Source organism: Micromys minutus (genome assembly GCF_963924665.1).
Source record: "Micromys minutus genome assembly, chromosome: 1".
Classification (NCBI taxonomy): Eukaryota; Metazoa; Chordata; class Mammalia; order Rodentia; family Muridae; genus Micromys; species Micromys minutus.
The window spans coordinates 40,498,514-40,524,572 of record NC_137969.1 but is presented as its reverse complement, the minus strand read 5'-3'; the positions used below and the strand labels follow the sequence as shown (position 1 = coordinate 40,524,572).

The 26,059-nt window shown below is 41.0% G+C and overlaps 1 protein-coding gene across 1 annotated transcript; it reads right to left on the bottom strand.

The window, feature by feature from the left end:
- Positions 1-25,704, bottom strand: DNAAF10 (dynein axonemal assembly factor 10; the record flags this gene model as incomplete). The annotated part of the gene is made up of 8 exons (XM_080908577.1): positions 1-1,069; positions 4,306-4,403; positions 5,821-5,955; positions 6,831-6,946; positions 9,166-9,267; positions 11,193-11,323; positions 13,677-13,777; positions 25,522-25,704. 8 exons carry the CDS (start codon positions 25,702-25,704, stop codon positions 862-864), a joined length of 1,074 nt encoding a protein of 357 aa, XP_080764703.1. The 3' UTR covers positions 1-861.
- Positions 25,705-26,059: the final 355 nt, after the last annotated feature.

The window sequence follows — 26,059 nt, the reverse complement described above, 5'->3', positions numbered from 1 at the left end:
TCTTCAACGGCTCATCATCGCTCACCACAGTCAAAGTCAACCACGGCCTGAATCTGAGAAGAGACTGGAAGTCACAGTGTTTACCAGTCACACTGCTGGACACAGGTCTCTAGGCTGTCCAGTCAAACCGTGTTCTGGTGCTGTGCACGCCGAGTGAAGAGAGTCCCAGTGGAGACACTAAAACGAAGCACAAACTGCAGAGAAAGCTTGGAGCTATGGAGACACAGAACAAACGTAGGATACAGCCAACAACTACTGACTTTGGCTTCTTAAAAATTATTTTTTAATTTAAATACTTTTTTTTTTAATTTCTAAGGATGTGCATGTGTCTGTGAGTACTACTGCCCAAGACAGCCAGAAAATGGGGTGGGAAGTTGGATGCTGGCACTTTGTTCACTGAGAAGAGTGCCGGATGTTCGTGCTGAGGACCCAAGTTTGGTTCCCGGTATCCACACCAGGTGACTTACAACCCCTGTGACCCCAACTGTTTTTAAAGGCAGGATTTAAAGGCAGGGTCTTACTATGCTGCCCAGTTAGTCTTAATCTCATGGGCTATGATAATCCTTCTGCCCCAGCGTGTTAAGTAGCTGCCACCACAAGCAAATAGCTCCTGTTCTAATTTTTTAGAGTAGAAACATGGGGAAAAGGAACAAGCTGGTCCTGGTGTGCGGCACCTTCACGTGCAGCAGCATGCTGGCCAGGCCACCAAGCACGCAAGGACGCTGCAGGCTCCTGGTCTTGTGCCTGTGGCTGTCGTTCATTACTCAAATCCAACCGTCTTCAATAAGGCCAGAGGAAGCTGAGCAACAGCTCAAGTTCTGTGAGTGACCCTCTGGACGAGTTCAGTTCCAAAGCCTCGGATCAAATGGTCTGGAGCTTTGTAACTATCAGCACGCGCACCATCTGGTCAAAGGCACTACAGACGCAGAGCCCCCTTTTGTCAGGACTCCAGTCCAAACTGGAGATGGGCTGAGTGGACACGGTCACGTTCTGCAGAAGGCTGACGGAGCCTGCGACTCCCATCTCTAGGCCCTCCGAATCCTTCTTTGACCGCTGAGTAGGGTATTCACTGAAAAACAAGCAGAGCGGTAAGAGCGGAAGCTTGGCACTCACTGCTGTCCTTTCATATGGAGCTCCAGGGACTCTCTGCAGCACATAGGACTTTCCGGTATTGACCTCACATGAGGAAAGACGGGATTTCACGCTCAGCCCTAGTCCAACACACCTCAGGCAATGGAGGCTCCTCCTGCAAACTACACAGCACCTCTGTGCAGCATCTGCCCACGCTCTAGGCTGGTCTGATTTGGAGCTCTCCATAATCTTTTGTTGTAGTTCTCTCCTAATGTGGATGGCTAGACACCATTTGCAATGTGTGTGCAACAGAAAAGGCCGGAAGTAACATTTACAAAAGCTCACTTAAGGCGTCCATACCCCACTCCAGAGTCAACATTCACACCTCGCCTGAGGTCCTTCTCTGTACTATCGGTGTGGGAGTGTCACTGGGGAGACATTTTAAAAACCAGTGCTTTCCACAGTACAGAAAGCAATGCTAAAAACATCTGATCTTTTTTCAGCTAAAATTACAAAATTTTAAGCCAAGAAGAAGGGTCAGCATCTAAATAATGACTGACACAGATCTGAAAGGTGGGAAAAGAGAAACAACCTTCTCCCAGACATGCTTTAAGGCTTTAAAGAACACCTCCTCAGAGAGCCTTTGAGAATCCACTGCTTATCAATTCTGATACTTTATGAATGCAAAACCCCTGCAGCCAACCAAGAACAAAACACAATCCAGACCCAGAGACTAAGAGGCACAAAGAAATCACAGTAGAACTGGAGGTGAAACCATGTTCTCTCCTTTTTACAACCAACATTGTTTTACTTAAAAGGAATAAAATGTTCACACACACATTCTCTCTCTCTCTCCTTCCCTCCCTCCCTCCCTCTTTAGTGCACTGGCACATTTCTGACACTTTTTCACATCTCTTAGCAAAGTTTGCAGTAATTAGTATTAAAACATAAAGGCCCTGCACGGTTGTGCACACCTTTAACCCCAGCACTCAGGAGGCAGAGGCTCCATTACCTTGAGGCCGGCCGGGGTACACAGTGAGACCCATCTCAGCAAACCAGAACAATGACATCAGAAACTTCTACTCTCCCCACACTATCTACTGTTTGTACAGTCTGAAAACTCCCCTGCACCCTCTCTCGCAATGTCCCGGAGGTGCCCCGGGAACGCTGACAACTTGACTGCACTCCCAGGCAGGTAGGCACAATCCAAGCTCGGGTGCATTTTATTTCAGCCACTCTTTGCTGGCACAGAAGCCTCACAGCAAAGCCCCAAAGCTTTTACAAAGTACACAAGTCACCTGCTGTGGGAATGACTGATGTTCACCTAAGTCAGCCTCAGGAGTGAGGCTGATCCTCCTGGATAAAGTGCCTCCCCTACAAGAACTCACTGGGAGTTCCAGAACCACGTACAAACCAGGCTACCTTGGTGCTGCCCATGAGAGCAGGACATTCATCCCTGCCATCCCCACTCAGATCGCCTCGTCATAACCAGGGAGCTCCCAATTCAACAAAGAAAGGGGACGGTGATCAAGAAAGACACTGAATATCGGCTTTAGGTCTCCACATGGGCATACACGTGCATATAGATACAGCCTTAGTAACATAAAGAAAAAAAAATCTAGCTGTCACTCTGGCCACATGTGGACAATTTGTACTTGCCTCCGTTAGCAGTTTCAAGAACTGCCGAATCAAGGAACAGGCACAGCTTAGCTGGCGAGTCTGGCAAAGCCTGAACTGTGTCGAGACTGGATTAGAACCATGAAAGAATACAGGGCAAAGGTCCAGGATCAGATGATCTATCTACCCAACTGCATTGCAGAACACCTAAAATATTTTTACTACTTCCTACTGTCAGAAAGCACAATTTATGAGACTAGGCTGGATGGAGTGTATTAAAATGTTTCAATCAAAAGCAATCACAAGTGTGTCAGTTAATAGCTACAATTCCCTAACAAGTACTATCTGACTGCAGCCTGTTTTTCAGCTTTTAAAAGGAGCTTAGAGAAGAATTTGTAAACTTGAAGCCCAAGCTATACTGTAAATGCTGTTTTTTTTAATACTAGTAACCAAATGTTGATTTTGAAATATTCTTCAAGCATAAGCTTGTCATTTTCTGAATAATGCTTATAGGTTTTTTGTTTGTTTGTTTGTTTTTGCTTATAAGGTTTTCAAACATTCAGTTTGTTTAAGACCTGCTGAACCGACAGCTGACCTAGAGGCGCTTCAGTGTCTTCGGGAAGCACGGGCACGGGCTGCAGCACATGGTTACAGCTTCCACGGTAACTCACCCTGCCTAGGTGTGCAGGAAGGAGACACGGGTGCTGAGGCTTCATCTGGACACCAACCAGGGGCCTCAGGCTGCCTCAGTTCTACCACAATCAACTTAGCAAACTCATTACCCAGACCTAAGCATTCTGCCCTCTTCCCAATGCCAGAGGCAATGTTCTGATGATTAGAGCATAGTATTTAACTAAAGTCTTGGATCAAATCAAATACAAAAGTTGGAGAAGCTATTCCCCCCACCACGTCCCATCTATCCCTTGAGCCCTCCCTTTTTATTTACTATTTATTCTTTGAGACAGGGTTATCCTGGAACTCATTATGCAGTTCATGCGAGCTTCAAGCTCATGAGACCCTCTTGCCCCGTCTTCTCTGTGCTGTGATTAACTGTGTGAACATGCCCATCTACAATTTCAAATTTATGGGGGCTGGGCGTGGAGTCGAAAATCCCAAATGTTTCTATGTAGTTCTCATATAGAGAGACATAACTGTGACAAATACATTTACTGTGCCAGAAAAGGGCAAATTTCTATTAAATGTAAAATAAATACATCAGGGCTGGAGAGAAGGCTCTGAGGTTAAGAGCACTGACTGTTCTTCCACAGGTCCCGAGTTCAATTCCCAGCAACCACATGGTGGCTCACAACCATCTGTAATGAGATCTGATGCCCTCTTATGATGTGTCTGAAGATATCTATGGTGTACCTATATATAATTAATAAATAAATCTTTATTTTAAAAAAAGCTTGTTTAGTCTGTCTTTCTGTCTTCCTTCCTCTCTCTCAAATAAATAAATAAATAAATACATCAATAAAAGAAAATAGTTTGAAAACTAGTTACATAACACCCAGAAAGTAAACATCTTAGCAAAATGAATTAAATCAAATATTAAAGGAAGAAAAGAAAAAATCATTAACTCCTACTTCACACCCACAACAAACTTAAAAGACTTACTACTTCCAGAGGTGAAGACTCCCAGCGCCTCCTGTGGTCAGAAAGAGCTCCCTGTTTTGAGGCAGGTGCCGGACTTGCCATACAGTGGATTTATGGGCCTAGTCAGGCAACACACACATAATGATTAAAGAGGAAATGGAAGTCCAGCTGTTACTAAAGAACACTTTGTTGCTTGGATTTTAGCTAGCACTGAGGAACACAGTGAGGCCTACGGGAGCCTTCCTGAAGCATCTCTATGGAATTAGTAGGTACTATGGCTGCCTCTGTAAGCGACCTGAATCTTCCCTTTTCAGTGTCCAACACCCTTTCCTCACGTGCTTTCAGTGTTTTAACTACAATACATCATGAGAGCTTCTCTTCTCTCCCTGTTTGCTGTTCTTCAGGCACCTTAGACATGCCTGGGCATTGCTTTTCTAGACTCAGGGAACTGCCTATGATTTAGTGACAATGTGTGTTTGCTATGGTATTATTTCTTATCCTCCCTTAATCCCGTGACTGGGTTTTTTCATGGTGCCCAGAGCTCCCTCATGTTATAAAGGAGAACCCTAGACTCAAGACCCTACAGACTTTATCAGAAAATTACTAAACTTAATAAATAGTTCCAGCAAAGTAACAGAATATAAAATTAACACACTAAATTCAGCGTTCTTTTCATTTCTAATACCAGTTTTGCTAAAAAAAAAAAAAAAAAAAAAAAAAACCACCCCACTGAGTGGTGGAGGAGCATGCCCTTAATCCCAGCACCCAGGAGTTAGAGACAGGTTGATCTCTGAGTTTAAGGCCTTTTCTAGTTTAAATCCTCCAGAATCACACAATGAGGGGTGGCAAGAAATGAATGAAATCCCACAGTAGGGGAGGGATGGGATGTAACTTCTTATCTCCTGAGCAAGTTGTATATTTGAATCTTAAGGAAATAAGCTGTTTTAGTTCTTATGCTTAGCAAAGAGGGTCACATTCCCTGCCTGTCTCTTGTAAGATGAATGTTTTATAGCTACTTTATTCCAGACATCTTCTCTTTGTTGTGAGTTATTTTTCCTTTGTTTTGCTTTCCTTACCTATTTTTCAAAACATCTTCCCCACTAAGCTATCTCAAGTAGAAGCCAATGTATAAGCAAACAGAACATTCTTAAATATCTATCACTTTCTAATCCAGTGTTTTAAAATACAAATTAGGATAAAATGACAGAGTACAAATGTTATTTCTGAAAAGTACATCGCTAGTTATTAATAGAAATAATATGTATTTACGAGAAAATACTAGGCTAGGATTTCCTCATCAAAATCTTGGCATCAGCAAAGTTTTTTTGTTTTTAAACAATAAAACAAGATTCCAGGCTAACCAAGATAGTTATAATAATAAGAAATTATAAAGCTGGCAACTTTTGGAAAAGTAATCTACACAAAATCACTTAAGATCCCACAGCACGTGGCAGTCAGAGGAAGCCTGGAGACTCATTCTATATACTACCCAAAACAAACAGCACCCCCTCCACGGGAAGAGTCCCTCATGTCTACCTTCTCGGTAACAGAGGCAAAGCCTTTGGTAGGATGCTGTGTCCTCATGTCGAAGACGTGGAACTTCCCTTCCAGAGATGTAGCTACCAACTTATTCATACTTATGTCCTTTCTGTCAAACTCCAAGCTGCACACCTGAAAGTAGAAGGTATCTGTTACTGACAGGATCTTAATCTCTTTATTTTTAAATGATGTGTATGGGTTCACAGGCTTTGCCTGCTTTCACATATGCCCACCAGGTGTGCACTTGATACCCAGGAGGCCAGACAAGGAGGTCATATTCCCTGGAACTGGAATTACAGACAGTTCTGAGCCACCATGTGTACGCTAGGAATCAAACCCTGGTCCTCTGAAAGAGCAGTCAATGCTCTTAACCACTGAGCTGTCTCTCCAGTCCTTGTTGGCCCTTTTCAATTATCTGAATGGCTTAAAAATGAGAAGACCATGGGGAGGTGCTTGAATAATTATTAAACATTTGAGTTAATTTGATCAACAAAACCATCTTGGGTCCCCATGCTCAACAGAAGGTCACAAACCAATGTTTTCATCATTTAGCAGTGCCTTCAGAAATCAGAAAGGAACCAAATATACTTTAATAAAGGTCTAACAACTCAAGAACCAAAAGTCCAAAGGTATTTGGTGAAGCTTTTCCTACCCCAGCAAGAAGAAAGACTCTTATTTACTCAATTTGATATCATCTGTGTGGTCCTCAGATGGGCTGGAGGCTTCATGGACTCTGTAAAAACCACATCTGGATACGTGTTCACTTTCTTGTACTTTGGCTGTAAGCTTAGCTTTAATGGTTGAACCATCCCTTCAGCCACTTTTAAGAAGAAAGGATGTATGCCTGCCATTAGATTCAAGATGGCTTTGCCCTAAGAGCTAACTTTTGGTACAAGACTGAAAAACATGGGTTAAGAGAGGGGATCTGAGACCTTTGCTGTGCTTGGAGGTAGGGAGCAGGTACAAGCATGCTCAGTGAAGTTGGAAAGGACAGAAATGCACATTACCCCATTTTTAATGTTCGTCTCCCACCGCAGTGACATGTTTCTGAGATCAAACAGCTTGATGTCCCCATTGTCATAGCCAGCACAAACAACACGCTCTTCTTGATTATAAGCATTGCCTGAAAATCAAGATACATAATGCAAGGTAAAGGACACTAAGAAAAATAATCTAATTAAAAAAAATTACACTGGGATAACCCCAGCCGTCAGTCCTAACAGGAGATGAGGAGTACTATTTTTTTTTTTTTTTTTTTTTTTTTTGTTAAATGCTTACTAGAAACTCTATGACAAAGTCTACTTGAAAGTGTTTACTGGATTCTAAACAGAAAGGGAATGTTCTCTCAGGCTCAGATATACCTTAGGGCTTCTTTGGCATGTTCTTTGGCTCTATAATCCATCATAAATCTGCAAAGACAGACCACCTACAGTTCACATTCAGCAGGGCCTGGGAAGATAAATATGTTCATTCCGGAGTGCTGACAATTGTGAATGCAAATGTTTTAAATTATTTTACAAAATATTTTTTCTGGTTATTCCACCTCTGCAATCAGTTGGAATGCATTTTAAGTGGTGCAGATGACCATGCCTGAAGTTTAGAATGTGGCATTCAATTCAGCATGCTTAGCTCCAGGATGGTTTTCCTGCACAGCTCTCACTGAATGAGGAAATGTGCGGGAAGAGGAAGGTCCTCTCAGTGTTGATGCTACCTGGGATATCTGACTCCAGTGTCCTCACTCTCAACTGCCTCCAGCTTCCTCCTCATAAACACCAGCCTTGCATTCCTATGGTGGGCTCTCCATGGTCCCAGTATCTTGCCCTTCTAGGTCCCAAGCTGACCTCAGCTTATCACTGCCCCACTGTACAACTTTTCAGTGAACATCTTTCCCTCCATGATCAGTCTCACGATCATCTTGGACAGAATCATTTCTGTTGTTTTCCATTTGACGTACACAAAATTGTAAATACTATTTATTCTGTATCTGTCTTGTGGACCATCTTCATTGCCTTCTTTACTGGGAATTCCACCTGAAACTTCTCAACTCATCACCATTAGGCTTTCCCCACTGCCTCTACTCAGCAGCAGTGACATCCTGAGAGCACAGACCATCCTAGGCACAACACTACCTCCAGGCCCCACAAACAACTGTGGCTAGAGCCGTCTCTCTCTGTAGCCAGCTGCTCCACCATCTCCTTCTGGGGCACCCTGAAGTAGTTCTCTATGTTACAAAGCTTTCCCAATTTCAGAGATGAAAATCCTCTGGATCCTTGTTCTGAGATCAAAACGATCTCCTCCCCTCTGTCTCTGCACAGACAGATGCCTCTTACCATTCTTTATTGCTTATGTTTTACACTCGAAGTAAAGCAGATGTCAGCCCTTCTTCATTAAACCATGGGCTTCAGGTCTCACTGCTGCACATTCACAGTGTAGTAATTAAACAACAAATGACAGAAAACCTAAAGCTGGGCATGGAGGTGCGCCTGCAGTTCCAGTGCCCCAGAAGGCTGAAGCAGGAGTATTACTTGAACCTAGAAGTTTGAGGCTAGCCTGAGCAACACCGTGAGATCTCAAAACAGCAAAACAAACATCACAAAAGCTAGGTTGTGGTGGCACATGCCCTAATCCCAGAACTTGAAAAGTAGATGCAGGAAGATCTCTGCCAGTTTGAGGCCAGACTTATCAAAAAGAAAACACAGGTTTTAAACTTAATATGGAGCTGCACAAAGCAGTACATGCCTGTACCTGTCGCTACTTGGGAAGGTGTGGCTAGCCTGGGCTCTGGCCCGCATCTTTTACAGTCAAAGACAAGCAGAAACATGACAAGATCAGTATGCACTGTAAGTATATTAATACAGGGCCACAGTTATCAGACTTACAAGATACAATCATAGAACGGCACGACTACTTTCTAGAAAATAAGCACTATGTAAAATGTGATGTGAGATTTTGTTTTATAGGTTATCATTTGCATTTGAGGCTTTGCTAAGCCCTATTAATGGCATTTGGTACTAAACTAGGTCAATATTATCAATTAAACAAAAAACCAGTATATCAATAGTAAATATTTTCAACACTCAATAACTTATGTACATTCTAAGAGCTTTAGTGACATTACTTCATTGGCTCCTCAACACTATTAGCAACACTGTACATACAGTACTTCCTCAAGCCACACAAGCAATAGCACAGTGAAGACGCAAACCTTGGCCTGCGACTGACAGTAAGACCACAATGCCTGTCTGGACAATTCTCAGAAGAGCCTCCAGAACAGGCTACCGGACACCTGTAACTCCCGGAACCGCGATGGACTTGAACCATGGTATTTTGTCAGTAACTTACCAAATGCCACAGTCCAACAGTCTCTCTTGTTTTCTCCTTGTGCAGGTTCCATGTTCGCAACAGGATCCTCTTTCTGCCTTGGGTCCCAAACCTTTACAGTGCCTGTCACAGATAAAAGGGGGTTGGCCAAACTCAATAGTGACTGATCGTATTTCCTGTCTGTGTTCTCTTTCCAGTAATCTGTACACACAACAATAATTGTCACATCTGAAAACTGCTGTTTTTCTGACTTTTGGGTTAACTTGTACTTGATATCAGACATAACCCACATGTTAGTATTAGAAATGATTCCTAAATTAATAGGTACACAAAGAAAACCCAAAAAGTATTCCTAGGCTATCTGTAAGTTATGATTGACATGTTAAAGACATGCCTTATTGTCTAGGTTAGCACCAAATACATACTAACACATTTAGAATAGTAAGAGTATCATTTTAACTTTGTTTTTCCTACTACACATATAACCGTTGGTTCTTTTTTTATACAAAAGAATAAGGGTTGTCACTACATTTTTATATGGGGTTTTAAAATACCATTTCAGCTGCTAGGGAGGCAGCTCATGGCAGAGTGACCAGCACACATGAGGTCCAGTTTCACTTGACACAAAAGAAACAACCCCACCTGTTCCACATGTAATTAAGCTGAACTTTCCCATATAGGTTAACAAGAAGGGAACTATTAATAAAATTAGCTTAAATTAAGTTTCAACCCTCTTATACTGATTCGCATTATAAGATTACTAACTTGTAGTGTAATTAATAATCTAGTTAGTAACTAGTGTCACAGCCTACAATCAACATGATTGCATGTAATGAGATGGCTAAAAGTCCGACTTCTGAGCAAGAACAGGGGAGGGGAAAATATCCCTGAAAGAGACCAGGGACAGAGCTGGTCATCAGAAAAGTTACAATCCTATGTGGAGGGACTCCCACAATCTGACAGAGATTACTTTCTCAGCTATGGGTTTATATAAGTCATTAGGATCCTAGTAAGTTTTCCACACTTGAATTAGCAAAGAACATAAAGACAATTCAAACACAGAATTAATCAATACCCAGGCACTGACACCAGCGTACGTAGAAACGGAGGAGAGGTTTAATCTACAAATTTACAGGAGGAAAAAGCAATGTCAGCCACTCGTGAGCCCTCATCCACTACAGCTGGCCAGGGAATGGGTACCATGGGTTATTTAGAGATATATTTTATAAGTCATAAAATATCCCAAGGACTTACATACATAACTATAGTCACTTCTTTAAAACTTCAAGCCAGTATCTTAGAATACCCAGGAAATGTGGAGCACACTGAATGGGCATTGCAGAAACATGGTTAAGTATGTGTTACTGCCGGGCAGTGGGATGTCACAAGCACTAAAATAAGTTATGGAAGCAGAAGCATCTGCATCTGATGAACTGGAAAGTGCTATGGAGAAGCACAATGGTGTGGCAACACGAGGAACTGCCCGCCATCTTTCCTGTGTTCCACGTGGCTCCCATGGGGAAGTCATTCTAACACACCTCTGCTCTCCAGTAACTATTAGAAAATTAATTTCTGTTTTTCTTTTAACGTAACCTTTTTAAAGCAAATAATACATCTCCATGTGAGACAACAAAGCCTGGGCCCATGTAGTTCTAGGGAGCTCACAGACAGATCCCAGAACAGCTACCGGCCAACCTGACACTCTGCTAAGTAGTAGCTCTGCTTTTTAGAAAGAGAATGAGAAGCTGCCACACGTATCACATCACTGGCTGCCTCTGAAACCTGTGAAGACATTGTTAAGTCCTTCAAAGTAAGCTCATTATTAGGTTGGACTAAGTCCACACTAAACTATCAGTGCTGGGTCTCTACCTGAAAATACACAGAAGCCTGAATTGAAGGAGGGATGTTCAATAAAACTTGGCTGTTGTGATGCAGATGCACAAATGGAAGACGCAGAGTCAGGCCAACAAGAGGATTCCATGTGCAGAGGGTGTGACAGTGTGCAAAAGTTCCCATGAAACGTTTGCTTAGTACATAGACTGACTCACCATCTCGGCTGCCTGTCACGATTTCAGGGGCTCCTTCCCCAATTCCAAGTCCACCTATACCATCTATGGTGTTTATGATTTCTTTGTGCCCCTTTACAGAATACACTGGCATCTCTGGAGCTTCCAAATTCCTAGGCAAAAAACATAACTACTTATTAAATGGCCTAAAAACCAATTCAAAATAAAATAAAATTAAAAAACTCAAAACAGTTCAAACTAGACAGAAGACTTTAACCTAAGATAGAGGTTCTGAAAATGCTAGAGGAGAACATAAGCAAAACTCTTGATGATAGGAGCACAGGTGGAGTGTCTGAAACGGACTCAATAGCACAGGAAATGGAACCATCAAGACAGGAGTGGTAAGGTTGTATACAATGAGGTGTTATTCAGCCATGACGGAAAAACGAAGCTATGATCTCTGTAAGAGAGCAGACAGGAGCGGGTTGTTATGTCAAGCAAATAAAGCCAGAATCAAAATAAAGACCGTGTTTCTTCTTATGCATGAAAATGAATTTAACATTATACACACGTGTGTGTCTGTGTGTGTGTGCATGTATATATGTGTGTGTTTGTAGACTGGAACTGGCAAAGGTTGGTTAGTAAGATGACCAGGGAGGTAAAGGCACTTGCCACCCAGCCTGACAACCTGCACTGATTCCAAGATCATACGAGGTATGAAGTGAAAATAGAGTCCCAGAAGTCATCTTCACATGCACACGCACAGAGACATGTGCTCTCCACTTGTGCATGTCCATGTACACATAGACAGACAGACAAAGAAACACACACATTGAATTAAGTGTGAAAATCATTTAAACAACAACAAAACAATACTTAAAAGGGGATCAGAAGGGAGGGAGTGCGAAATGGAATAAACATAGTAGGGATGGATCTTGTCTGAGTGTTGGGGAATGCCTTTAACCTCAGCCCTCGGGAGGGAGGAGCACACAGACCTCTGAGTTACAGGCCAACTTGATCTACACTGGGAACTTCAGGGCAGCCAGGGATATGTAGAGAGACCCTGTCTCAAAACAAACAAGGAAGCAAGCAAGCAAATCTGTGTCTGGCAGGAAGAGAACCAGCTATCATGGAGCAGGCATACAAGGGCAAGCAGTAGGAGAGGAAAATTAATGAGACCAAAGCAGATTGATACATATACATGTGTATGTGTGTGTGTGTGTATAAATAATTGAAATAACATCCACTACTCTATATGATAAGCTCCCAAACTGATGAAAAATAAATACAATACAGAAAGACAGACACTGGCTCTCTTTCCATTTTTTCTGAAGTTCTATGACAAATTTTGTAAAATGATGAATGAATATGAACTTAGTAGCTAGACAGAGAAAGGAAAACGACGCTAGCTTTTACAGCAAGTAATACTAGCTTCACTTTTATGTTATGCTTCTAAAATTAGTTAAATATGTGAACATGGTTTAAATATTATGCAGTGTAATCCAACTGACAACCAAAACAGGCTGCCAAACCCTTCGGTGGGGTGTGGTGGCACACTTCTCGAGCCTCAGCTCGAGGAGGCAGAGGCAGGAGGGGCCCTGTGAGTTCCAAGCTCGCCTGGTCTACATAGTGATACACAGTGAGTTCCAGTCCAGCCAGTGCTTCATGTGAACCCTGTCACCAAAACAAACAGCTTATGTTAAAAATGAGCTAAGAAAGAAAAAAAAAAATCAAGCTGCTGTTTACTTTAAATGCTGAAAATAGATTCTCCTAAAAAGTAATTAAAGAGAAAATTGAATTCATTTAACTTTAAATATTAAGAAATAATTCTAAGATTTATATAAAGGCAGCACACAATTCTGTAATTTGTTCATTTAAAGCAACCCTTTACAAAGTTGTTCGATAGACATTTTCCTAAAAGTTGTGTCTAGATCTTAAAGTATTAAATACTAACCAAAACTTTAACAGGGAGTTCTGCATGGAAAAAATTAAAATCAGTGTATTGCTCTAAAAAGCCAAACCTCTTGCTAAGATGGCATTAATTAATTATTAGTCCCAAATAGCCCCTGGGCAGGTAGGAACCAGTAACATTCTTTCCGGTTGTAAAGCAAAGAGCTTGGCATCTCTTTAAACCTTTGTCCTTTAACTTTTGAGGTCATAGTATAATTATATCATTCCCCTCCCCCTCCCAGCCCTCTCCCAGATCCCCCCCCACTCTTTCACATTCAGCCTGCTTCTTCGTTGCTATCACACGCACTCGCGCGCACGCGCGCGCGCACACACACACACACACAATGCTACACATACACATTCCTAAATGTAATGAAGTTTAGGAGTTTTAGTAAACATATTTCTATGACGAATATGACATAGATACAACACAGTCCTCATGGATTCAGTTACTTTTGGAAGGAATTAAAATATTTGAATTAAGTATTTTAAAGTTAGAATTCTCTTTTAGAAGACTAACAAGCCTATCAAAGTGAATGCTTATCCCACTGGCGTACTGTTTAACAATAATCTCACCATATATGAAGATTTCCATCAAAATCTCCAGTGGCTAAGAACCTCTGCTGTAAAGATGCGGCACCAAATGTTCCACATTTAATGGGCTTGGCCTTTTCAATCTGGACAGAAAGGAGAGAGGATACTTATGTAAACAGTTATTTATAATCACAATGTTGGCAGCTTTGCTGTGGGGATTATAAATACAATATACACAAATGCAATTAAAACATTTTCTATAAAAATATACTGTTTATTTAATTTTGTATAATTTAAAATGCATATAACTGTCAAAAGAAAGGTTGTTTTTATTTCCAGTCACGGTCTTACTATGTAGCCTTAGTTGTCCTTAAACTGAAGCTCCTAGGTCACTGTCTAAACGTAGGTAGAGTTTATCTTTACTTAGTGTGTATGGATGTTTTGCCATCATGTAGGTGCATGCAGTGCCCACATAAGCTAGAAGAGGGCATTGGATTGGAGCCTCTGGAACTGGTGGTGGTTGCCGTGTGTGTGTGCTGGGAGTCAAACCCAGGCTTTCTGGAGAGCAGTCAGTGACCTTGGAGCTCTCTCTCCAGTTTCTGAGACAAGGTTTCTTATTTTGTTGCCCAAATCAGACATGATACAAACTGGTCTAAAACCCAGAGATCATAGGATTACCAGAGAGGAAGAGGGAGGGAGAGGGGGGGGGAAGGGAAGAAGAGAGACAGAGAGAGAATGGTCTTACGAAGGATCCAAATGCTGCCACCTTGAACCCCATGTGATGGCTCATTCCAGTAATCCCAGCCACTCCAGATAAGAAGGGCAGTCGTGAGTGCCAGGTCAGAAAAGGCTACACAGTGAATAGTAAGCCACATTAAGCTACAAGATCTTTAATCTTTCCTCTCACAATCCTGAAAGCTTCCTCATCTCTGCTGGCATGCAGGTATGTGCTAACCTCTCAGCAGAAATGAAATACAGTGGAGTCATTGTTTTCTGAAGGCTACAGGAACAAGATGTCCATGAGCCTCTAGTAGTCCTACCTACAGAATCCAGCAGGCGTTCAGTGCTCTCTGAATGAGGGCATAAGGAAGCCCCCATTAGCCCTTCAGCACCACAGTAGTCTCTCCGCTCCTCCCTTTTCATGGTCTGGATTTTCATGGTGCTGTGTGTCTAAGATGGTGTTTGGTGCCATTGGCAAAAGATAATGAAAACTGTTTACATAAACTGAACATATGATAACAGGTGAGCAGAAGAGCCTGGCTTTTTACTTGGTCTCCTTAGATTAAAACTGGGTCCCTCCCAAACGCTCAGGCCGTTAGCCATCTGGAGCAGCGGAGATCCAGGGACACAGGCCTGGTGATATTTCATTGTGAGTAACCAAGGTGCGGAGAGGGCTAGGCGGAGCACTCAGAAAACGCTTCGCTACAGCCCACAGTGGAGACAGACCTCTGGCATAGGGTGTCGGGGTCCGCCTGGAAAGCCTGGGCTCACAGACACAGTAAGGCACAGGCCCTTGTCAGTGGGAACTGGGGTCTGCCCAGGAAAGGCAGTGCTTGAAGTTCAATTCTACAGGCCCTCTTACACCTGAACCAGAGGGAAGTCTGACACATAGGCCCAGGGAGAGCAAATCAGGAGTTGTCAAAGAGCAAAAGTACTGTGCTATCTGGAAAAGAGACCGTTTTGGCAAAGAGAAAGAGCCAGGTACCTGCCAGAGTAATCAGGACCTGAGGGCCCAGGGCTGAGCTACCAGAACAGCCTCACAAGAGCTCCCACACCTGAGCCCACAAAGACAGAGCTGAGTCACTGCTACCAGAACTCACTGCTTGCCCACTAAAAGCTGAACACTCAGAAGCAGTTTTCTCCCTGAGCCCACGGGCCCTCAGATCCATGGGAGAGACAGCTGCGAATAACTGACAACAAGATCACGTATAATCAAAGATAACAAGATGGCAAGAGGAAAACAAAACAACGTAAGCAATGGAAACCAAGACAACATGGCAACATCAGAATCCAGTTCTCCCACCACAGCAACCAGTGGATAGCCAAACACTTTAGATAAAGATGATTCGAACCTGAAGTCATACCTCAAGATGATGATGGAGATCATTGAGAAAAGCATAAATAACTCCCTTAAACAAGTATGGGAGGACAACCATAAACAAATAGAAGCTTTCAAAGAGGAAACACGAAAATCACTCAAAGAACTCAAGAATTACAGGAAAACACAACCAAAGTGATGAAGGAATTGAAAATGGAAATACAAACAATAAAGAAAACACAAAAAGAGACAACCTTTAAGATGGAAAACCTAAAAGAGAAATCAGGAATCACAGATGCAAGCATCTCCAAAAGACTACAAGAGATAGAAGAGAGAATCTCGGGGGCTGAAGACAATATTGAAAACATAGATAAAACATTCAGAGAAGATGCAAAAACCAAAAAGCTCGTAACCCAAAAAGTCCAGGAGACCCAGGACACAATGAGAAGACCAAACCTAAGGATAATAGGAATAGAAGAGGGCAAAGAATATCAACTAAGAGGCACAGTACATACCTTCAAAATCGTAGAAGAAAACTTCCCTACCCTTAAGTATGAAATGACCATGAGCATAAAAGAAGCCTACAGAACTCCAAATAGATTGGACCAGAAAACAAATTCTTCCCGACACATAATAGTCAAAATGCCAAGTGTTCAAAACAAAGAAAGAATACTAAAAGCAATAAGGGAAAAGGGACATGTAACATATAAATACCAATCAGAATTACACCCTACTTCTTAACAGAGACTATGAGAGCTAGAAGATCCTGGACAGACATCATACAGATCCTAAGATAACACAAATGTCAGCCCAGGCTACTATACCCAGCAAAACTCTCAATCACCATAGATGGAGAGACCAAGATATTCCAGGACAAAACTAAATTTACACAATATCTGACCACAAATACAGCCCTACAAAGAGTAATAGATGGAAAACCCAACACAAGGAAGAAAACTACATCCTAGAAAAAGCAAGAAAATAACCAAGCAAGAAAACCAAAAGAAGACACACAAACATACTTCTACCTATAAACGCAAAAATAGCAGGAAACAGCAACCATTATTCCTTAATATCTGTTAACATAAATGGACTCAATTTCCCAATAAAGAGACATAGGCTATCAGACTGGATACATAAACAGAATCCAGCATTTTGCTGCATACAGGAAACTCATCTCAGAGACAAAGACAGACACTATCTCAGAATAAAAGGCTGGAAAAAAAAAAAAAACTTCCAAGCAAACGGCCCCAAGAAAGAAGCTAGAGTAGCCATTCTAATATCAAATAAAATAGATTTTCAACCAAAAGTTAGCAAAAAAGATAAGGAAGGACACTTTTTACTCATTATAGGGAAAATTTATCAGGAGGAATTCTCAATCCTTAACATATATGCTCCTAATAAAAGAGCACCCATATTCATAAAAGAAATCCTACTAAAGCTCAAAATATACATTGTACCACACAAAATAATAGTGGGAGACTACAACACCCCACTCTCATCAATGAACAGATCATGGAAGAAAAAAAACTGAAGAAGGACTCAGTGAAACTAACAGAGGTTATGAACCAATTGGAATTAATAGATATCTACAGAACATTTCACCCCAAAACAAAAGAATACACCTTCTTCTCAGCACTTCACAGCACCTTCTCAAAAACTGACCATATAGTCAGTCACAAAATAAGCCTTAATAGATAAAAGAAGATTGAAATACTCCCATGCATCCTATCAGATCACCATGGACTAAGGCTGGTCTTTAATAACAACAAAAAGCCCATATACACATGGTAGCTGAACAATGCTCTATTAAACGATAGCATGGTCAAAGAAGAAATAAAGAAAGAATTAAGGGTTTTCTAGAATTTAATGAAGATGAAAACACAACATACCCAAACCTATGGCATGCAATGAAAGCAGTACTATGTGGAAAATTCAAAACTCTGAGTGCCTCCAAAAAGAAACTGGATAGAGTATACACTAGCAACTTGACAGCAGAGTTGAAAGCTCTAGAACAGAAAGAAGCAGATATACCCAAGAGGAGTAGACAGCCAGAAATAATCAAACTCAGAGCAGAAATTGACCAAATAGAAACAAAAAGAACCATTCAAAGAATTAACAAAAGCAAGAGCTAGTTCCGTGAGAAAATTAACAAGACTGAGAAACCCTTAGCCAGACTAGCAAGAGGGCAAAGAGAGAGTATCCAAATTAACAAAATCAGAAATGAAAGTGGAGACATAACAACTGAAACTGAGGAAATTCAAGAAATCATCAGATACTACTACAAAAGCCTATACTCAACAAAACTGGAAAATCTGGAGAAAATGGACGAATTCCTAGAGAGATACCAGATACCAAAGTTAAACCAGGACCAGGTAAACCATCCAAATAATCCCCTAATACTTAAAGAAATAGAAGCAGTGATCAAAAGCCTCCCAACCAAAAAAAGCCCAGGACAGGATGTGTTCAGTGCAGAATTCTATCAGACATTTATTGACAACCTAATACCAATACTCTCCAAACTACTCCACAAAACTAAGTCAGATGGAACACTACCCAACTCATTTTTTGAAACCGCAATAACCTTCATTCCTAAACCACACAAAGACCTTACAAGGAAAGAGAACTTCAGACCAATCTCCCTTATGAACATTGATGCAAAACTACTCAACAAAATCCTTGCAAACCGAATCCAAGAACACATCAAAACAGTAATTCACCATAATCAAGTAGGCTTCATCTATGGGATGCAGGGATTGTTTAATATACGGAAATCCATCAATGTAATCCACCATATAAACTAACTCAAAGAAAAATGACACACGGTCATCTCACTAGATGCTGAAAAAGCATTTGACAAAATTCAACACCCCTTCATGTTAAAAGTCTTGGAAAGAACAGGAATCCAAGGCCCATACCTAAACATCATAAAAGCAACACTCAGCAAACCAATAGCCAACATCAAACTCAGTGGTGAGAAACATGAAGCAATCCCACTAAAATTAGGGACTAGACAAGGCTGCCCACTCTCCCCCTACCTATTCAACATAGTACTGGAAGTCCTAGCTGGAGCAATTAGACAGCAAAAGGAAATTAAAGGGATACAAATCGGAAAGGAACAAGTAAAAATGTCACTATTTGCAGATGACATGATAGTATACTTAAGTGACCCCAAAAAGTCCATCAGAGAGAGCTTTTACAGGTGATAAACAACTTCAGCAAAGTGGATGGATATAAAATTGACTCAAATAAATCAGTAGCCTTCACCTACTCAAAGGACAAAGATGCTGAGAAAGAAATTAGGGCAAAGATACCCTTCACAATAGTCACAAACAATATGAAATACCTTGGTATGACTAAGCAAGTGAAGGAACTGTATGACAAGAACTTCAAATCTTTGAAGAAGGAAATTGAAAAAGATCTCAGAAAATGGGGAGATCTCCCATGCTCATGGATTGGAAGGATCAACATTGTAAACATGGCCATCTTACCAAAAATAATCTACAGATTCAATGCAATCCTCATCAAAATTCCAACTCAATTCTTCACAGGGTTGGAAATAGCAATTTGAAAATTCAACTGGAATAACTAAAAACCTAGAATATCGAAATCCATTCTCAACAACAAGAAAACATCTGCGGGAATCACCATCCCTGACCTTAAGCTATATTACAAGGCAGTTGTGTTAAAAACCACATGGTACAATGGAACAGAGATAGGCACGTGGATCAATGGAACAGAATAGAGGATCCAGAAATGAACTCTCACACATATGGGCACTTGATTTTTGACAAAGGAGCTGTAAACATCCAATGGAAAAAGGACAGCCTCTTCAACAAATGGTATTGTCTCAACTGGCACTCAGCATGCAGAAGAATAAAATAGACCTTTTCTTATCTCCTTGTACAAAGGTCAAGTGCAAGTGGATCAAATATTTCCACATTAAACCAGGTACACTGAAACTATTAGGAGAGAAAGTAGGGAAAAACCTTAAGAACACATAGGCACAGGAGAAAATTTCCTGAACAGAACACCAATGGCTGGTGCTCTAAGGTCAAAGGTCAAGAAATGGGACTTAACGAGATTGCAAAGTTTCTGTAAGGCTAATGACACTGTCAAGATAACAAATCAGCAACCAACAGAGTGGGAAAAGGTCATTACCAACCCCACATCAGATAGAGGCCTAATATCCAAGGTATACAAAGAACTCAAAAAACTAGACACCAGAGAATCAAACAACCCTATTAAAAAAATGGAGTACAGAGCTAAACAAAACGTTCTCAGTTGAGGAATATCGAATGGCTGAGAAGCATCTAAGGAAGTGCTTGACAACCTTAGTCATCAGGGAAGTGCAAATCAAAACAACCCTGAGATTCCACCTCACACCAGTCAGAATGGCTAAGATCAAAAACTCAGATAACAGCAGATGCTGGTGAGGATGGGGAGAAAGAGGAACACTCCTCCACTGCCTCTGGGGTTGTAAGCTCGTACAACCACTCTGGAAATCAGTCTGGTGGTTCCTCAGAAAATTATACATAGTCCAACCTGAAGACCCAGTTATTCCACTTCTGGGCATATACCCCAGAGATGCTCCAAAATACAATAAGGGCACATTCACCACAATGTTCATAGCAGCCCTATTTATAATAGCCAGAAGCTGGAAAGAACCCAGATGTCCTTTAGTAGATGAAGAGATACAGAAATTGTGGTATATTTACATAATGGAGTACTACTCAGCTATTAGAAACAATGACTTTATGAAATTTCTAGGCAAATGGATGGAACTAGAGAATATCATCCTGAGTGAGGTAAGCCAGTCAAAAAAGAACAGATATAATATGCAGTCACTGATAATTGGATACTAGCCCCAGAAAGCTCTGAATACCCCAGAAACAACTCACAGGCCATATAAAGCTCAAGAAAAACAAAGGACAAAAAGTGAAAGCCTCAGTCCTTCTTAGAAAAAAAAAAGTGTATAGCACCCTCACAGTGTGTGGTACACCTAGATCTTAAATCATTAATAATCCAAGAGCTAGGAATTTAGCCTTGTGGCAATTTTTGATATTCAAAGATCATTATGCTTAATTTATACACACCAAGAAAACTCTGACTGTTTCCATGTTATGTTTTGTTTTTCATGTACTTTATGCTTATGGTAACTAGTGGAATGTCAATGCATGCTATCAAACCTCTAAAAGAATTAAGTACTGACAAAAATATATTCATATAGTGTTATGCCAAAATGCTTTCAAAAATTTGTACATGTATCCCCTTTTTTAAATAAAGTTGTAAGAAAAAAAAAGATAGAGGAAAAGAAAAGAATAAGAAGTGAGGTCAAGTGTCCATCACAAGCTTGGACATACATTTTCTGTTCCTCATCTACAATACTAGAAATACTTTCAGACTTTCATGTACTTTAAAAGAAAATATCAATTTTTCAAAACTTATTATGCAAGTAAGGATATTTCATCTAATGTTTATTTGGAAGTGATTATTTTACAATGCAACGATATGTTACAATTAATGCTAAATTGGCTATCAATTGTTAAACCTAATCAAGTTCTGGAAATTTATTTCCAGTTATTAATATACATAATTAAACTCTTTGGCCTTTGGAATAATATCAATACTTCATAGAATCTGTGTGATAATCATTGTATGTTAGAAGAAAAGAATGCTACAAAAAAACCAAAAACAAACAAAACAAACAAACAAAAACCCTGGGTCCTCATGCTTGGATGACAAATCCTCCCCCAACCGTATCCTCACAGATACCATTTTTAAAATGAGAAGTGATGTCTCTTATATATATCCCAACTGTCAGGCAGATTTCCAGCTCTTTCTACTAAGGGAAGCTGCCTCCGGGCCAGAAAGAGATTCCAAGAAACATTTTATTATACAGCCCTATTCTTCAAGCCTGAGTCAACAGAAATATTAAAAAAAAAAAAAAAAAAAAAAGGCATAAGCCTGAAAAGGTGATGGTGGTGGTGGGGAATCAGTGCAGGAATGAATTAAAGCTAATTTTAGATTTTCCTTTTAACCCCCATTCATATTTTTTGCAAGATAAATATATTTTATCACGTTTCCCTCAGGGTTTCTGTTTTTTTGTATCAAAGAAGCAGAAACTTACATATTACACTACCTTACTACTACTTTACTGTTCAAGAATTAAACTCAAAACACTTGGTAAAGCCAATTTAAAACATTATATTGTGTCACCCGCCTGCAGGGTGACTCCACTCAGAAAGGCTGGCTCAGCTGCACATGGATTCTGAAAGTAGCCATGCTTCCTCTGCTCTCAGACTTTCACAGAAACTAGTAACAGAAGACACTACAGAAACAAAAGAAAACAAAACAAAAAACCCCCCCCAAAAAAAAACCCTACCACCAACAAAAAATACAAAACAAAACAAAACAAAACTAACCCTGATTTGTATAGCATACAAAAGGACTCTCTTTTTACACTCTGGAAAGATGGATAGAATCCAGTGGTTACTTTTGTAGAAAACAAATTTGTTAAAAGAAGTAAAATAATGACCTATTTATTAAATATAAATGGCATATGAAATTGATAAATACTGAGTATGGCCATCAATAATAGTTTACTTGATGTAGTTTTTTATATTCTTTCCCAGGAGTATATGTCAGGATGACTAAAGAAGCCAATGATCAATAATTACCATGAGAGCTATTTTTGTTCTGTCTGTGGGCAGGTCTACTGCAGCTTGTCAGTATTTCCTCCTCCACTTCCTGGCACTACTTAATTAACATTAGAAAGTTTAGTTCGGCAAATGCTAAGAAGCAGTGAGTTCAGGGGCATGGGAGCTAAAACATCAAACTAGCTGACCACCAATTTTCAACCATGATTTCATCTTTCAAGGCTGTCTTTGTCCATATGGCACCTTTAAATTCATTAGGAAAAAAAAGTTGTCTTATAGGTTGAAGTTTTGGATAAGGATGATGCAATGACACTTGGCTAGACACTGGTCATGTTGCCCAGCAAACTGTATAACTAGGGAAGGAAGCCCCGCCTTCCACTTGTCCTTCCTTTTTAACCTTTATGTGTACAGGTATCTTGCCTGCAAAAATGCCTGTGTATTAGATGCATGGCTGGTACCAAAGGAAGGCAGAAGAGAGCACCAGAGTCCCTAGAATTGCAGTTATAGACAGCTGTGAGGTGCCATCCGGGAACTGGGAATCAAACCTGGGTCATCTGGAAAGGAATCTAGTGTGCTGAAAACCAGAGTCATCTCTACGGCTTCCTACCCTCCATTTTTATTTATTTATGCATGTTTGTTTTGTTGAGATAAGATCTCATTATAGCTCTGGCTATCCCGAAGCTCACTGTGTAGACTAGGCCTAGTATCAAACTCACAGAGATCCTCCTGCCTCTGCTGCCTGAGTGCTGGTATTAAAGGTGTGTGCCAAACTACCCAGCCTTCTGCCCTCCACCTCCATCTCTTTAGCAATAAGATAAAGCACAACACAGACAGCAGCTGACTTGCTTCTTTTGTATGTCATCTTGGGTGCATAGGGTTTGGAGCAAGTCTTGAGGTAATTCATAACAAAATGAGTATATCTCCTAATATTTAGGTACATAATCCACCTGGCCCAGCAATTCTCACTAAAACCAACTAGCAGAAGGTCACATTTCTAGGGAGCAAGGCGTGAGTATTTTAAATCTTGTACTCACCCAGCATTAGCAGCCAAACACACAAACAAACGTTAATGCAGTGAGAGCCACTGACTGTACTTAACCTGCATGGTTTTCTGCTGCAGCCCAAATAACATCGTTAGGTTCTGAAAGGTGCTTTGTTCCTGATCTTACTTGGTTTTTAGAAATGTTCTTTTTTAGCTCAGTACCTCTATGGTAGCCTCAGTAATTACTCATGGAATAATAAGGAAGCAAAACATCAAAGTTGTTACTCTTGTGGTTTAGCTTATGTATGACAATTTCTTTCTTATCCCTAGTTATGTTTCCTAAATGCTCTTTTATAAACACATATTACTTTCACTGAAAATGAATAAATAACTAAAACTTTGCTAGGATTCTTTGGAAGTTAGAAGAGATAAACACTATTTCACTTACTAAACTGTATAAAAAAAATCACAGTTCTTGGGAAAGCAAAAGACAAGCCCAGAAATGCTTTCTGGCTGAGGGAGGACTGATATTTGCTCCTCTTGTTTCACTTTAAGGTTTCTGTTATGCCAATGTCTCCCCTGTGCAGAGTCCTTACCCCACACACTGACTGGCAATCCCTATACCAGCATTTAAAACTGGGTCCCAAGTTCATTCGGTCTCCATTCTTTTCATAGATGTGTACTGAGAGGAGAACACTCGCCCTTGTTCTTCAACACAATCTAGAATCGAGACAGACTGTTTATTTCTGGCACAGATGGTCAGCATTAGAGGAGTGGAATGCAATGAAAGGCTCCTTGAGCAAAGATCAGAAAGGGCTTTGTAAGTCAGATAATCCGAGCTGGCCATGGACCAGCAGCAGGTGACTGAATTAAGCATCAAACACAAGGCAAGATCAAACCATGTTTAGAATCTCCAAGTCAAATGCCTGGCTAGAGAGTAGAAACTAAACTGGAAAACAGGCTCTAGGCACTAGAACGACTGTGCCCCACATACTCTGCCATGCAAGTGTATTTATCCTCTACCTGCCCTAACTTCTTATCAACTCTCAGCACCTCAATGTGACTGCTATTTGTTTCAGTCAGTCCAAATAGAAACATTTTAAAAACCCGAATGAACTATAAATTGTTAGTCAGCCACAACTCATGGCCTGAGTCCCAGGCCACTGAGAAGCTGGTTTGAGGATCAGCAGTTTGAGGCCGATTAGATAACATAGAAAACACCCGTTGAAGGAAGGACGGAAGGAAGGGAATGTCAATTACTGTCACCGTTCTGTAATTTACAAAACCTGTAATCAGGTCATGCATTATCCTTTTAAAAGTCCTTCAGTGGTGTCCTGTTTTTCTTAAAGGAAAAATCTGTTAAGTGTCTTACAGATCTTGCAATGGTTCCTACTTACCCCTTTTGTATGTGTATGATTTTTTTTAACAGGGGTTGTGATTGTTGCAAACAGGGTCTCAAGCTGAAATTCTCCTGCTTCTACCTCCTGAGCGCTGTAATTAAAGGTGTACAATACCACTTCCAGCTCGTGTTTTTGTTTTTAAAAAGATAATAAACCATCTTCCACCACATCACTAAGCTTTCTCACATGCTGTTTCTTCTGAAAACTTCATACTCTACTCTGAATTTGCATTAGTGAGTTTCTATTGATCCTAAATCTGTTTTTACTTTCATAGACCTGTGTATTAGAAAACTCATCCTGATTTACATTTATGCATTCTTGGTCTGGCTGTTTGACTGTCTCCCCCAACAGAAAATGAACTCCATGAGATCGTTCGCATTGCAGTTCCCATGTCTGGGACTATCAGGCATTGAAATGACAGGTTTTGAAAGGATGGGGTATTTACTAGTTCTCACCAACTTTGTTGTAGGTCTCCCGGTGGTGCCTTCTTTGGTTTTGCTTACATGAAATGTGGGTTTATTACATATACCTACTAGTAGACTACAACAACTGCAAATAGCCCAAAAGGTCCTCGAACGTTGCCATACAAAGTCAATTTCACTTCCCAGAAGCCTTGCACCGAGAATGGCCAGAGGGAGAAGCAGTGAGCCGAGGAACTAGTTCCGCAGTGAGAGTTGGGAAGGTTTAAGTTTTAAGTATTCCTCAATCTGTAATCTCCTTTTTGTTTCTGTTGGAGCAAAGCTGTGGCAAAGAGGAACGCAAACCCGAGAACACGAAAACCCCAACAGCAGTCCAAGCCTGCACCCACCTCCCGCAGAAGCTTGAGGTCCCCGCGCTGGATCTCGTACACCTGGATAACGCCAGTGCCCCGGGCGAAGTTGCCCATCGTCACGAATTTGGCACTGCAGGGCACCCATTTGCAGTCGAACACTGTGTAGTTGAGGCCCTTTTGAATATGGACAATGATTTGCGGCTTCTCAAAGGTGGACATGGTGCAGATGCAGCCAAACGTTTACCTGGTAACCAGACTGCAAACACATCTGGGGCAGTTTGTCCCGCCCTAGCCGCACTCTACCCGGACGCCTTAACAAGTTGGGCTTGGCTGCCTCCGAAAATGCCAGGTGAGCTACTGAGACTGCACCAGATGCTTCTCCACACACGGCATAAACTTATTTACTGCCCTTACCACAACTATTTCATATGGACACATTAGAGACTGTAAATGTTTCGGCTGCGAGCGCATGAGGGCACGGAGACATTAACAAACAGGCATATCCTAGGTCAGCCATGCGGAAACGCAGGCCAATCGTGCTTTAGGCCCCCGGCATGGACCTCACCTCGAAAAA